Below are 14,788 nucleotides of genomic sequence, written 5' to 3'. Positions count from 1 at the left end.
TTAAATTGCCAGAGAGGTTGCCTTTTGAAAGTGTAGCAATCTATAGCAACAGAAAATGTCAGGAAGCCTCAGTAGGTTAAACAAAATCTGTGAAAAGAAAAATTGAGTAAATGTTTTGGATTGAAATGCTGTCTGTTCCATTTCCCACAGATGCATTTTGACCTTCCCAGTATTTCCAGTGTTTTTTTTTTTTGGTTTTTGATTTCAAGCTTTTACAGTTTTTTTTTAAATGATTTTCAACAATCTATGGCAATAGATTCTACTCTCATTTACAAAAGATAGCTCTTCAGGCAGTTTGTTCATCTAACAACTAGACATAATATCAAGCCAGAAGGATTTAATGGATTTGGTCAGAAGATGGAGAATTGAATTCACAATCCTTGTCACGGGTATCTTTCGAAGCTGAGGTTACATTGCTGGAAACACTGTCTCCAGAAAGTTACTTGCATTGTCAGGAATACTACAGTAACTCCGGAAAGTTGATTTGATTTCCCCAACCTGTGACCTTTCCAACAATGAAACTGCAGCTTCAAGGATTATCACTTCATCTTCTGATAAGGCATGTTGGAGTCTTCTGGACTCAACACCATGTTTAACTCAACAACTCAGTGACAATTCTGTCAGTGAGAATTTCCAAATCTGTCAAAAGGTCATCAACCTGAAGTTAAGGGTGTTTCTCCTTCCATGGATGTTGCCTGAGCTGCTAAATATTAACAATGATTTCTGTTTTACTTGGAATGGCCTGACTGTTCACAATATGAAGTAAAAGAAATATAAACTATAAAACCAAAATGTTAGAAAACTCTGCTTCCTCAGCATTGTTGTAAGAACTGCAAACCCAAAATTTCTTCTAAGTGCTAAATGTAAAGCGAGACAATAAAGTGTACTCTGCTAAATATTTCAGGTATCAGCAAATACTGGAGCCTCATCTATGAGTGGCTATCTATATCGGTCAAAAGGCACTAAGAAACCATGGAAACGGCTCTGGTTTGTCATTCAGGACAAGGTGTTATACACTTATGCTGCCAGTGAGGTAAGAGTCAGTGAACTAATACACTGCATAACTGTTTGTGAACAGAACACCTATAACTCTAAAGTATGGAATTAATGAGAGTGGTAATTATGTGTATTGAGGTTCCTGGTTCTAGGATAAGCATTAACTTGTATTATCTTTTTGACCTAACAGTAACCTTTATTCAATTGTAACTGGACAATAACATCCCTTCCCACACATAAAAACATTAACTCAGGTGCCTCTTCCTATTTATCTTCAACGCATTGTCTCTGAACTACATCCTAATCCACATGCAGATGTATTTTGCAATGCCTGTTTTGAAATTCATAGGCTTGTTTCCAAATCCTGGTGTGGCATCAACCTTTCCCCATCTCTGCAGCCCTGCAATGCTCCAGGTTGCTCATGCTTTTCTGTTTTCAGCCTCTTGATAATCCCTGAATTTAGTTACAGTACTGTGTGTGTGTCTGTCTGTCTGTCTGTCTCTCTCTCTCTCTCTCACACTCACATACATATATATACTCACTCTCGAGGTATTTCAGTTGACTGTAGTAAAAATACACTTGTATCGGAAATGCAAACATCAAACAAGTCAACAAATTCAAATATCTTGGCAGCTTAATAACAAGTAATGGCAGGTGCGACACAGATATCAAATACAGAATAGCAATGACGAAAGAAGCTTTCCAAAAAATGAAGACCATATTAACAGACAGAAAGATGAGCACGTACACTAAAAACAGAATACTGCAGTGCTACATTTATTCTATCCTGACTTGTGGAAGTGAATTCTGGACCATTTCCCCAGCAATGGAAAAGAGACTAGAAGCAGCTGAATTATGGTTCTACAGGAGAATGTTAAAAATATCATGGACCACACACACATCAAATGAAGAAGTTCTCAGAAGAGCCCAAACAGTTTGATCACTCATACCAACAATAAGAGAAAGACAACTCAGACTCCTAGGACACATCATGCGGAACCATGAACTAGAAAAACTCATACTCTCTGGAAAGATTGAGGGGAGTAAACTTAGAGGAAGACCTTGGCTTATGTACATCAAAAGCATAGCCAGGTGGCTACACATCGAGGAAATGGAAGTCATCCAAAAAATGAAGGATAGATCTGCATGGAAAACCATGGTCACCATAGTCTGCATCGGAAATGGTACCGAGACAGACAGACATCTGGAAGGTCCATCTGCTGGTGAGTCAGTATCCTGACAAAAACTACACCATGAAGGCAAAAGAACACTCTAAGCAACTCTGCAAAAAGGTTATTGAAAAGCACAAGTCAGGAAATGGATACAAGAAAATTTGCACATCACTGAATATCCTTTGGAGTACAGTTAAGTCAATCGTGAAGAAATGGAAAAAATATGTCACAGCTGTAAACCTACCTAGAGTTGGCCATCCTTAAATACTGAGTGACCGTGCAAGGAAGGGGACTAGTGAGGGTGGCATCCAAGAGACCTGTGACAACTCTGAAGGAACTACAAGCTTCACTGGCTGTGATGGGAGAGACTGCGCATACAACTGTTGCTTGGGTGCTTCACCAGTTGCAGCTTTATGGTAGAGTGGCAAAGAAAAAGCCCCCGTTGAAAAAAATTCATGTGAAATCTCAGCTATAGTTTGCCAAAAGGCATGTGGGAGATTCTGAAGTCAGCTGGAAGAAGGTTCTATGGTCTGATGAGACCAAAATTGAGCTTTTTGGCCATCAGACTAAGTGCTATGTTTGGCGTAAGCCAAACACCTCACATCATCAAAAAAACACAATCCCTACCGTGAAGCATGGTGGTGGCTACATCATGCTGTGGGGATGCTTCACTGCAGCAGGCTCTGGAAGGCTTGTAAAGATAGAGGGTAAAATGAATGCAGCAAAATACGGGGAAACCCTGGAGGAAAACCTGATGCAGTCTGCAAGAGAACTGCAGCTTGGGAGAAGATTTCATTTCCAACAAGACAATGACCCCAAGCATAAAGCCAAAGCTACACGAGAATGGCTTAAAAACAACAAAGTCCTAATGTGGCCAAGTCAGAGTTCAGACTTCAATCCAATTAAGAATTTGTGTCTGGATTTGAAAGGGGCTGTTCAGTCATGATCCCCATGCAATCTGACAGATTTGGAGCAGTTTTGTAAAGAAGAATGGGGAAAATTTGCACAGTTATGATAGAGACCTATCCAAACAGACTCAAGGCTGTAATTGCTGTCAAAGGTGTATCTATAAATACTGGCTTGAAGGAGGAATGAATACTTAGGCAATCAATTTTTTTTATATTTGTAATTAATTTAGATCACTTTGTAGAGATCTACTTTCACTTTGACACAAAAGAGCCTTTTTCTGTTGCAGTGTCTTAAAAAAAAGCCAAGTTAAATCCATTGTAATTCAGTGTTGTAAAACTATAAAATATGAAAAATTCCAATGAGGGTAAATACTTTTCATGGGGCGGGGGGAGGTGTGAGAGAGTAAGACTGACTCACTCTCTGCACCTGAACCCAAGGGCAATCAGTGCATTACGGATACAGAATCAAAAAGGGTAGCAAATACAGCACTCTAAAAGTGTTATATCTCAATGCAGGGAGTGTAAGAAATAAGGTGGATGATCTTGTTGCACTGTAACAAATTGTGGCCATCACTAAATCATGGCTGAAGGATTGTTGCAGTTGGGAGGGAAATGTCGAAGGTTACACATTGTATCAGAGAGGTAAGAAGGTAGGCAGAGGGGGTGGTGTGGCTCTGCTGGTAAAGAATGGCATTAGATCAGTAGAAAGATGTGACCAAGGATTGGAAGATGTTGAATCCTTGTTGTTTGATTTAAGAAACTGCAAAAGTAAAGGGACCCTGATGACAGTTATATACAGGCCTCCCTGGGATGCGGACCACAGATTACAACAGGAAATAGACAATGCCTGTCAAAAGGGCAATGGGAGATTTCAATATGCAGGTCAATTGGGAAAATCAGGTTGTAAATAAACCGAGAGTGAGTTGAGTTTGTTGAATGCCTATGAGATGGCTTTTTAGTTTGCCATTTGTTTGTCATAGTCCCCTCCTACATTTACACACTTGGACCTCCAGAGAGTGTCCACAGCAGGGGTGATTGATAAGTTCATTGCCTAGGTAGAAGGAGATGAGTTATACAGCTCTCTTTACATGCACATGCAGTTCAACTCTGAGTGATTATGCAGAAAGTTTGAATTTAATAACTCATCGCCTTCTACCTTAGGCCACAAACTTATCAATCACCCCTAATGAGTTATTAACCTCAAACTTTTTGCATACTCACTCAGAGTTGAACTGCATATGCATGTAACAAGAGCTGTATAACTCCCCTCCCGAAGAGTCTCGGCCTGAAACGTCGATTGTACCTGTTCCTAGAGATGCTGCCTGGCCTACTGCGTTCACCAGCAACTTTGATGTGTGTTGCTTGAATTTCCAGCATCTGCAGAATTCCTGTTGTTAACTCACCTCCTTCTACCTTAGGCCACAAACTTATCAATCACCCCTGCTGTGGGCACTTTTTGGAGGTCCAAGATCCGTATGCTCCATGACCACTGGACTAAGTGTGTAAATGTTATGTTGAAAAATAAATGTGCTAGGTTTTCTAAAATTGACTCCTTCTACCTTCGGCCATGAACTTATCAATCACCCCTCGTATTTGGATTTTCAGAAAGCCTTTGACAAGGTGACACACATGAGGCTCCTTGTCAAGTTAAGAGCCCATGGTATTACAGGAAGTTTACTGACATGATTCGAGCATTGGCTGATTGGTAGGAGGCAGTGAGTAGGAATAAAAGGATCCTCTTCTGATTGGCTGCCAGTGATTAGTGGTGTTTCACAGGGGTCAGTGTTGGGACTGCTTCTTTTTATGCTATATATTAATGATTTAGAAGATGGAATAAATGGCTTTGTTGCCATGTTTGCAGATGATACAAAGACTGGTGGAGGGGCAGGTAGTTTTGAGGAAGCAGGGGGCTGCAGGACTTGGACAAATCGGGAGAATGGGCAAGAAAGTGGTAAATGAAATACATTGTTGGAAAATGCATGATTATGCACTTTAGTAGAAGAAATAAATGCACATACTATTTTCTAAATGGGGGAAAATCCTAAAAACTGAGAAGCAAAGGACTTGGGAATCCTTGTGCAGAACCCCCTAAAGGTTAACTTGCAGGTAGAGTCGGTGATGAGGAAGGCGAATGCAATGTTGGCATTCATTTTAAGAGGTCTAAAATACTTTATTGTCGCCAAACAATTGATACTAGAATGTACAATCATCACAGCGATATTTGAGTCTGTGCTTCCCGCTCCCTGGATTACAAATATTAAAAATTAGTAAATATAAAAATTTAAATTATAAATCATAAATAGAAAATAGAAAAATGGAAAGTAAGGTAGTGCAAAAAAAAAAACGAGAGGCAGGTCCGGATATTTGGAGGGTACAGCCCAGATCCGGGTCAGGATCCGTTCAGTAGCCTTATCACAGTTGGAAAGAAGCTGTTCCCAAATCTGGCCGTACGAGTCTTCAAGCTCCTGAGCCTTCTCCCGAAGAAGAGCAGGAGTGTGATGCTGAGCATTATACGCCACTGGTGAGGCCTCACCTTGAGTATTGTGAACAGTTTTGGGCTCCTCATCTAAGAAAAGATGTGCAGGCATTGGAGAGGGCTCAGAGGAGGTTCACAAGGATGATTCCAGGAATGAAAGGGTTATTATACTCGCTGGAATTTAGAAGGATGAGGAGCGTTCTCATTGAAACCTTTTGAATGTTGAACAGACAGGGTAGATGTGGAAAGGATGTTTCCCATGGTGGGGGAGTCTAGGACAAGAGGGCACAGCCTCAGGGTAGAGGGGCATCCATTTTAAGACAGATGCAGAGAAATTTCTTTAGCCAGAGGGTGGTGAATTTTTGGAAATTATTGCCACAGGCAGCTGTGGAGGCCACGTCATTGGGTGTATTAAAGGTAGAGCTTGATAGGTTTTTGATTGGACACAGCATCAAAGGTTACAGGGAGAAGGCCGGAGAGTGGGGGTGAGGAGGGTGAAAAAAAAGATCAGCTATGATTGAATGGTGGAGCATGACTCGATGGGCCAAATGGCCTAATTTTGCTCCCATGTCTTATTGTCTTGTGTGTGTGCGTATACATGAAATTTAATGCAAGTTGACTATCTGACTGTGCAGTGCTAAATGTTGCAAGCTAGCTTTACTAGCATAGATAAAGGCTGTACCTTTTGTGTATAATATTAAATCAAATGTTCTTGTGTCAGGTGCTTTAGGAATAAAAATAAAATGTGAATTTATGTTTGGTGGATTTATAATACCCTGTTGCTCTGTGGTCCACAATAGCAAAAACTTTGGTTACAGCAAATATTATATTAATATCTCTATTTAATATATTGAATAAAGCTTTACTTCTGATGTACTTTTTCAAAATCAAAGGATGTTGCAGCTTTGGAGAGTCAACCGTTACTTGGATTCACAGTTTCAGAAGTGGAAGATGATCTTTCAGACCTCAAAGTGATTTTTCAGTTGCTTCATAAAAGAACGCTGTTTTATGTGTTTAAAGCAGATGATCCTCACACAGCTCGAAGGTGAGTACAACACAGTGGATGCTGTAAATCCAAACTAGACTGCTCAGAGTATTGAAGAATGTAATGGAAATGCAGAGATTCACTGGGATATGCCTGGAATAGAGTGCTGTGGATGTAAGGAGACATTAAATAGGCTGGGGCTATTTTCTTTGGAAGATTGGAGACTAAGGGATGACTTTATAAAGGTTCATTAAATTATGAAGTGGATAGATAATTAGAATTTTTTCCCAGGATTGGGCAGTCGAGTACTAGAGAATAATGGGTTAAAGTGAGAAGGGAGAAATTTAAAGGTGATATGAGGGCACGTTTTTCACACAGAGGGTCTGGAGTGAGCTGCCTGTGGAGTTAGTAGATGCAGATACAATTGTAACATCCTGGAGGCATTTGCTAGGAAAGGCATAGAGGGATACGGGCCCCATGCAGCAATAGGAATTAGTGTAGGTGGACATCACAGCATGGATAGGTGAGCCAAAAGAGCCCATTTCTGTGCTGTATGATTTCATGATCCTACGCAGACTACTTGCAGTGAGTCGAGCAATATTTGTGGTCACTATTGCTTTAAATCTATCTGAAGTGGAAATTTTACGTGGAGCAGTTAGCTTTCTTGAGTCTTTAAAAGTTTTGAAAACAGGTTTTGTTGTTATGGAGCCCATATTGATCATGTTGTCCATATACTATCTTTGTATCAGTTCCACATGAAAGTGAAGTTTCTGATGAAAGGTCAGAAAGGTCAATGCATCAAAGAACAGGTTACTTTAGCTAATGTGCCATAAGAGAGGTTTAGTAATAATCCTAAGCAAGAGTGACCATAATGACATAATCGTGCGCAGTGTTCAACAGTGACTGACCGAAGTTGAAATAAAAGTCTTCAAGCCAAATGATTGGGTATGATTTGATGATAAACTGGGAAATTGTTTAAAAGATTTGGTGTCTTTAAATATTTTAAAAATATATGTTTAATATGTACAAGAAAACTAATTCATCAATAATTCAAGGTTGAACATATTAGACTGAATGAAAAGGCTACAAAGAAGAGTAGTAAGCCTGAGAATTGGGGCTTGAAACATCCCAAGGCTAGTCAAAAAAGGAGATGAAAATCCTAAGAAATATAAAATAGTCATTTGTACAAATATGTGAAATGAAGAGAGTAACAAAAGTATGGGTCCATGGGGAGAAGAAATAATAGACAAGATCACACCTGACCCAGCCCACACCCTGCATTCTCTCTCCTGGGATGCTCACTTTAGTTTATGGCCTGCAGCCTCCAACATCCAGTCAGCTTTGTTGCTTTGGCCTTTGCACAAAGCAATGATAAACTATAAGCAGTACAAAACAAAGGCCCTGCCAATGGACAACTGAAAACTTTAAAGTGGCTACTTCTTCATTACTTAATTTTCAATTCCATGGGAGATTATCAACTCCTGTATAAAAATAAGTATGATATATGTAAATCTAAAATAATGCCGAAATTGTATCAAGGTACCCAATCCCTTCTGAACATGATTATCATGGCCACACATAATTTCTCACCTCTACACCTTATCTTGTCTTGAAACTTTAATGATTCTTTCCACCAGCCTCATACTTGTCTCAGCCCACTGACTTCCTCTAGCAGGTTTGTTGCTCCAGATTCCAGCATCTTCAGTTTCTTCTATCTCTTCCTTATTTCTGTTCCTTTTTTGGGCAATGTCATGGAAGACACAGGTCGTGAGGTCTTTTGAACCTGCTCAGCTGTTCATTAAAATCAGGTCTCATTCTGGGTTTCAACATTTTCTTCCTTGTTGCTCCTCTCCGCACCTGTGGTGTATTGAGTGGCAACCTTGCTGATTCTGTAGCATTTGTGTTTTTTACAAGGCCGAGTTGCTAGCTCGACACTCAACCCAGCAAGAATGAAAAATGTGCAAGGAGCTGCCCAATTCAAACCCAGGACCACTCACTCACCTCGAAGTCCAGTGCAGATGCCACTATACCATCATTTTCTTGCTCATTTTCTGACTCCTTTAGAGCTCAAAATCTATCAAAGTCTGACTGAAGTTTTTGGTACTTGATAGAGAGTTCCAGAGATTCACAACCCCGAATTAAGAAATTTCTCTAAATTCCAAATGTGGAACTAGGAATTTGTGACAGAAATGTTGACAGGAAGTACAAACGTTAAAAGTCTTGGAATATTGTAAACTGAAAACTTGTCTCTGTGCAATTTGATAGTTAATTGGTGCTATACAGCAGGCTAGTGGATTAGTTTGAATGATAAAATTTTAAATATGATGAGCAATCTAATAAATGAACGTTTGGTTCATCAGATCTGCCTTCATGGGTAATCTGTAATCAGAACCTAGAGTTGGGAACAGTAACTATGAAACTACTGGATGCTGGCAAAACCCTATTGGTCCCCGAGTATTTTTCAGAAAAGGAAATCTGCGTAGCTGATACCTAGGTATACCAGTGTGATTGATTCTTAATTCTCTCCTCTGTTCAAGGGTAATAAGGAATGGACTGTAAGTGCCAGCCTTGTTAGGAGTGACAACTTCACATAACCAAATATATTTTAAGAAGTGAAATCTAAGATTGAATTGCCACCCGTCTGTCATCCATCTAGTTTAGGTTTTTTTCCTGTAGGCCTGCAGAAAGTTGCTTTTCTGCCACTGCTGTCTAGTTATGTGCAATGCCAAAGCTGACGAAGCTCCCATAATGCTGGGCCACTTTCCCCTTATATGTTTGTTCACAGACTAATTCTGAATACTTCATATAATATAAACTAATATTCGTTGCCTCACAGTCATTGTGTTGCAAGGACTTCAAAATAATAGTTCCAGCTCATATTTTCATTCCTCTGCTTACTGAATATTGATGCATCCTTAGATCTCTTTACATCTCAGTCAAAATTTAGTTCTAAAATTAGTTTCACCAGTGAAATCACAATCAGAATGTGTGCTGGTTTCTCTCCCAATTTCTGTAAATATCTTCACTTTATCTAGCAGAATCTGAAATATCTGTCTGTAAACATCGGGAGAATATATTCCCATTTTCAATTCGCACATATACCAACTTCCTCTGCACCCACACTCACAGCTTCCACATTTGGGGTAAACTATTATATTTCAACAGGTTTTTAATAATGTGCAGTAAATAATAGGAAAGAAAACAGAGGCAATGAATAGACTATTCCAGTTCTCCAAATAACAGAGTTAGGTTACACAGTCAGAGATGCTTTTTGTAACGTGCATGTCGCTAGGTTTTACTATTACCCAGGTACAAGGCAGTGGAGAATCACCTTTTTTTTAAAACATGTGTAATTCAAAACTATGGTTCATTGCTTTGTAAATGGGATCTGTGAGGCACAAGAATTATAGTAACGTACAATTGTTTACATTTTTCAACAGATGGGTAGAGGTTTTCCAGGAAGCTACTGTGCTATAACAACAAAATAGACACCCACTTAGTGAAAGGACTTCAAGAAATGATTTTGTGAAAACTACACTAAGCTCAGGTGTTGAAGTGTGTCGTTGATACTTCAAAGAATCTTCAAAAGATTTTAAGGGGATACTCAAACACGCACCTGTTGATAAAGATTCATCTCAGTTTGCAGAATGAACTACAGAGATTCTGCTTCACCCCAAAAACCCTCACTCTTCACTCTGGTGTTCTCTGAAAACTGGCACAAGAAGAAAATTTGGCCATTGCAATTTCCTACTCAGCTTCTCCAAAACAAACTAGTCCATGTTTCAATGGTTGTTATTCCTTTTAGCACCTTGTGGCACATCAGGCAGCATTTTTTTTTGCCATTTCCTTAGCATTTGTCTATTTTTTTTTTTTATGAGACCAAGTTGCTAGCTTAGTGCTCAACCCAGCACACAGGGAAAGCATGCAAGGGGCCAGCCGGGTTCGAACCTGGGACCATTAGTTTTGAATGGTGCTGATGACACTATACCACTGGCCAGCACATGTTTCAATGGTCTGGCTACATAATTTTGTAGGTAAATCTCCAATTGTTTTTTGTGACTTAAGCTATGGCCTATTACTGAGCTGCAATTCCAAGGTGTGTCAGTAACCTTAAAATGCAAGGATCAAAGATTTGTTATTGTTATATATAGATGGAATCGTCATTTACTATCCCTGATGGTTTCATGAGAAAGATCAGTACATGGTCTGGTACTGGACACTGTAGATTAAACGATCATGTTCGTGAAATATAGTTGATTTCATCTGGGTTGACCCCCAAGTTTTTATGTCTAAGATCTGCTCAGACTCCTGTTCTGATCACTACACGTTCAACTCAACTCAAAAGTATACGTGCATGGATGCTAAATAAAGACATTGTACTTAATTATGGCGCCTACATTTGGAAACAGACGATGTGTACAGCAAAAAAACAGACGAGAATTTGGTGGTTTATTGATAAATTGCCAGTGTCAGTGGCGTCATAACCAGGGTGATTCAAAGTGAAGAGAAGAAACTGGACAAAAATATGATTCTTGCCATCTGAACTAATTTGGAGGCTTTTAACTGCTGGAAAAGGGAACACTTCTAAGATGAGTTTTGTTTCTGTAATGTTATTATAAGTGAGAAGTGGGATAACCTTGGACAAATACATGATTGTGTAGCACTGAGATCAATACGTGTTAATTCATGTGATTTACAAAGCTTATTAAAATGTGCATTTTAAGTCCATCAAAAAGCTTGTTAAATGTCACCCAATTTTCCTGTATATTTTAACTTTATTCTATTTTGCCTTATTTAATATGTGTTGTAAGATATTTAAGGTAAAATAGTCTGGCAAGGATTTATACATGCAGGCATGAGTTAGATTTATGTATTTATTTAACTATTGTAATGAGAGTCTATGATTCTTCATGGAGCGAACAACATGTAGAATTCAAAGTGCCAACTTATGTAAGATATTCCTATTAATTTTTTCAACACTAATGTTTTTATAAATGTGCCAGAAAGATGAATATAAAGCAACATTGATTTAAGTAGGGGATGGTAGAACCAAGAACCTCTTGGATGAAAGAATTGATAATTTTTCATTTATTTTTAACAAAGCTAAAACTGTACTTCCTGATGACAGACCAGCAGTACTGCCAAATAATAAGGTTTAATGTTGCTTCATTCTGGACTTACAGGTTTCTCCCAGTTTGCTGGTTTAGTAGCACTATTGCTCCTGAGGCACAGGTTGTATCAACTCTTGAAAAACTGAGCACAGAATTTAGGCTGACAAATAACTGCATGGCAAAAGGAACACTTTTATTAGGGAAATCCCATCTTTTGGTTGAGGAATTAAACTGAAGCTCCTTGAGGAAGTGGTCATTTGAAGATGTGTTCCCTGAAACACACATTTTCAGAAAAAAATTGACTGTTCAACTCATTTGTAGTTAATGGGATCTTTTGTGAATCAAATGTCGCATATGCTTGCAACTTTGAGATCAGTAGTTAAGGAAGGAATTTAGCACACTACAATTCAAGAAATAAAACTGTGGGACATTTGCCTTAATTACATTGCCTAAAAGTCCATTTCATGCTTTGATCACTGTGTGAAGAAAAATATCAGTCTTGTACTAGTTTGAGCCTATGTCCAATAAAATCAGAATTTAGATGTAATCTCTTTTCTACATTTGGTTTCTGATCATACTTCTGTGATGTGCCTTGGACATTTTTTCTATAATAAAGGTGTTACGTAAATGCAGGTTGTTGGTTCCTCTCTTACACCGCACTGCAACCTCAAATGGGGTAGTATTTGTTAAGACTGGATTCATGCTGCTGTTGTGGCAATTTTCCACTTGGGAACTGGATAATGTGCTTAAAGACCAAGCCTGACATTGAGCTGTTCGTGAAACACAGTGATCACCCCATACAGAGAGCTTCAGAAAACCCACAGCGGGCACCTAGGACCAGTGCCAATGCTGTATCTAAAAGAAAAACCTCAACCCATGGCAGCCTCTACTTCACCCTGCCTCATTAAAGCACCTAGCATAATCAATAAAAGAGCCCACCCACCCTCGACTTCTTCCCTTCTCCCCTCTCCCATCAAGCAGAAGATACAAAAGCCTGAAAGCACATAATTACCGAGCTCAAGGACAGCTTCTACCCCACTTACCAGATTATTCAACAGTTCCCTATTTCACCCTCACACCTCTGATCTTATCCCTTATTGTTTATCTGCAGTGCACTTTCTCTGTAGCTTTTATACTTTGTTCTGTATCACTATTGTTTTACCTTGTTCTACCTCCATGCACTGTCTAATGATCTGATACAAACCTTATGTCAAACAAGTTTTCACTGTTCTTGGGACGTGACAATAAACCAATTCCAATTCCAATCAAAATCAAATTCATCAGGGCATTCCTAACTATCAATCAACACTTGCCACCCCATAAAATCTGATCAGGTGACTGAGGGCCACTGCCATAAAATCTTTAGCTTTGTGTATGGATTGAAGGGCTCCTGTGTGAGTTGCTGGCCAAAGGGCATAGATACATCCTGTGGAAGTGAGAGCACCTCACTCTGCCATCATTCCTCACCATCTTAAACTGAGGAAGATTCTCTTTCTGAAAAACCTTAAACCTCTTGTTTACTCCCTGACCTGACCCCCCCCCCCCCACAGCCCCAATGAATGGATCCCACATAGGGTTCTCTCACTTTGGAATCTACCAAACTGGATTTGAAGCACTGTTACCTTTGACTCTCCAAAGGACTGGCTAAGTATTGTATACAGTTACAAGGTCCATATCTCTTCATCCATTTGGTACACTTACTGATTTCATGATAACATGAAGTGATAGTCATTGCTGGTGACTAAGCCTGGGATGTAGAGACCTGAAGGGAAGGTTCAGAATGTCTTCAGGGTGATTGAAAATGCCCCCATTTTCTCATGCTCATATCCTGGCTCCCTATACTTGTTTGGAAAAATATTTAGGGTTCATTTACCCTCTGCTCTTTCTGGTGTTCTGCAATTGTATCAGCTATCTCTGATGGCTCATTATGACTTGTATAATAATAAAAAAAAGAATCTCATGACTTATTTAAGTAGATTTTCTAATTTGCTCCAAAATACAAACTGCTGGAAGAACTCAGTGGGTTGGGCAGCAACTATAGAGAGAAATTGTCAGTCAACTGTCCATTTTCCTCTGCAGATACAGCTTGACTCTCTGAGTTCCTCCAGCAGTTTGTATTTTGCTCCAGATTCCAGCATCTGCGGTTTCTTGAGACTCCTTTCTAATTTACCACAGCACAAACTTTTTTGTACAACAGTAGCTCTCTTTGTTCAAAACCCTTTTTAAAGCTTCAGCAGTTGTCAGCTCTTTGGTCTTCCTCCCGTTGTGCTGGGTCTATTAAAATGCACCTAAACTTCTTTCAATTTTCATGCTTGCCAGTTTTGACATGTTACCAGCTACATCAGTCATAATACCAAATTAGCAACTTGTACACTAGTAGCTAATATTGTCATGAATACAGAGGTAAATGGAGATTCCCCCCCCCCAACACCCAAAAAAGCACAATTATCTTTCCACAAACAAGAGAAAATCTGCAGATGCTGGAAATCTGAGCAACACACAAAATGCTGGAGGAACTCAGCAGGTTAGGCAGCATCTATGGAAAAAAGTACAGTCGATGTTTTGGACCAAGACCCTTTGGCAGGACTGGAGAAAAAAAGCTGAGGAGATTTGAAAGGTGGGGGAGGGGGAGAGAAGCGCCAGGTGATAGGTGAAACCTGGAGGGGGAGGGCAGAAGTAAAGAGTTAGGAAGTTGATTGGTGAAAGAGGCAGAAGGCCATGGAAGAAAGAAGAAGGGGTGGGGGGAGCACCAGAGGGAGGTGATTTGCGGGTAAGGAGATAACATGACAGCATGAGAAAGGGACAAGGGGATGAGAAATGGGTGGTGGGGAAGTGGGGTGTGTGGAGGCATTACTGGAAGTTTGAGCGATCAATGTTCATGCCTTCAGGTTGGAAGCTACCCAATCGAAATACAAGGTGTTTTCTTCCAACCTGAGTGTGGCCTTATCCCGACAGTGGAGGAAGCCATGAATGGATGTACTGGAGTGGGACTGGGAAGTGGAATTAAAGTGTGGCCACTGGGAGATCCTGCTTGTTCTAGCAGATGGAGCGTAAATACTTGGTGAAACAGACTCCCAATCTACGTCAGGTGTCACTGATATACAGAGGCCACACCAGACACAGTATATGACCCCAATAGA

The 14,788-nt window shown here is 39.8% G+C and overlaps 1 protein-coding gene and 1 long non-coding RNA gene across 2 annotated transcripts in view; one reads left to right on the top strand and one right to left on the bottom strand.

The window, feature by feature from the left end:
* Positions 1–12,315, top strand: part of fgd6 (FYVE, RhoGEF and PH domain containing 6) — a 169,086-nt gene extending 156,771 nt beyond the window's left edge. The window contains exons 19-21 of the mRNA XM_072241464.1: positions 905–1,033; positions 6,446–6,597; positions 9,978–12,315. Of these exons, the coding sequence (XP_072097565.1) occupies positions 905–1,033; positions 6,446–6,597; positions 9,978–10,014 (318 nt within the window). The 3' untranslated portion in view covers positions 10,015–12,315. The remainder of the gene's footprint in view (positions 1–904; positions 1,034–6,445; positions 6,598–9,977) is intronic.
* LOC140186838 (uncharacterized) overlaps positions 1–14,788 on the bottom strand; it is a 62,356-nt gene that overhangs the window by 19,756 nt on the left and 27,812 nt on the right. The window lies entirely within an intron of this gene.

The sequence above is a fragment of the Mobula birostris genome, chromosome 23 (assembly GCF_030028105.1).
Source record: "Mobula birostris isolate sMobBir1 chromosome 23, sMobBir1.hap1, whole genome shotgun sequence".
NCBI classification, from domain to species: Eukaryota; Metazoa; Chordata; class Chondrichthyes; order Myliobatiformes; family Myliobatidae; genus Mobula; species Mobula birostris.
This window is presented reverse-complemented; position numbering and strand designations above follow the sequence as displayed.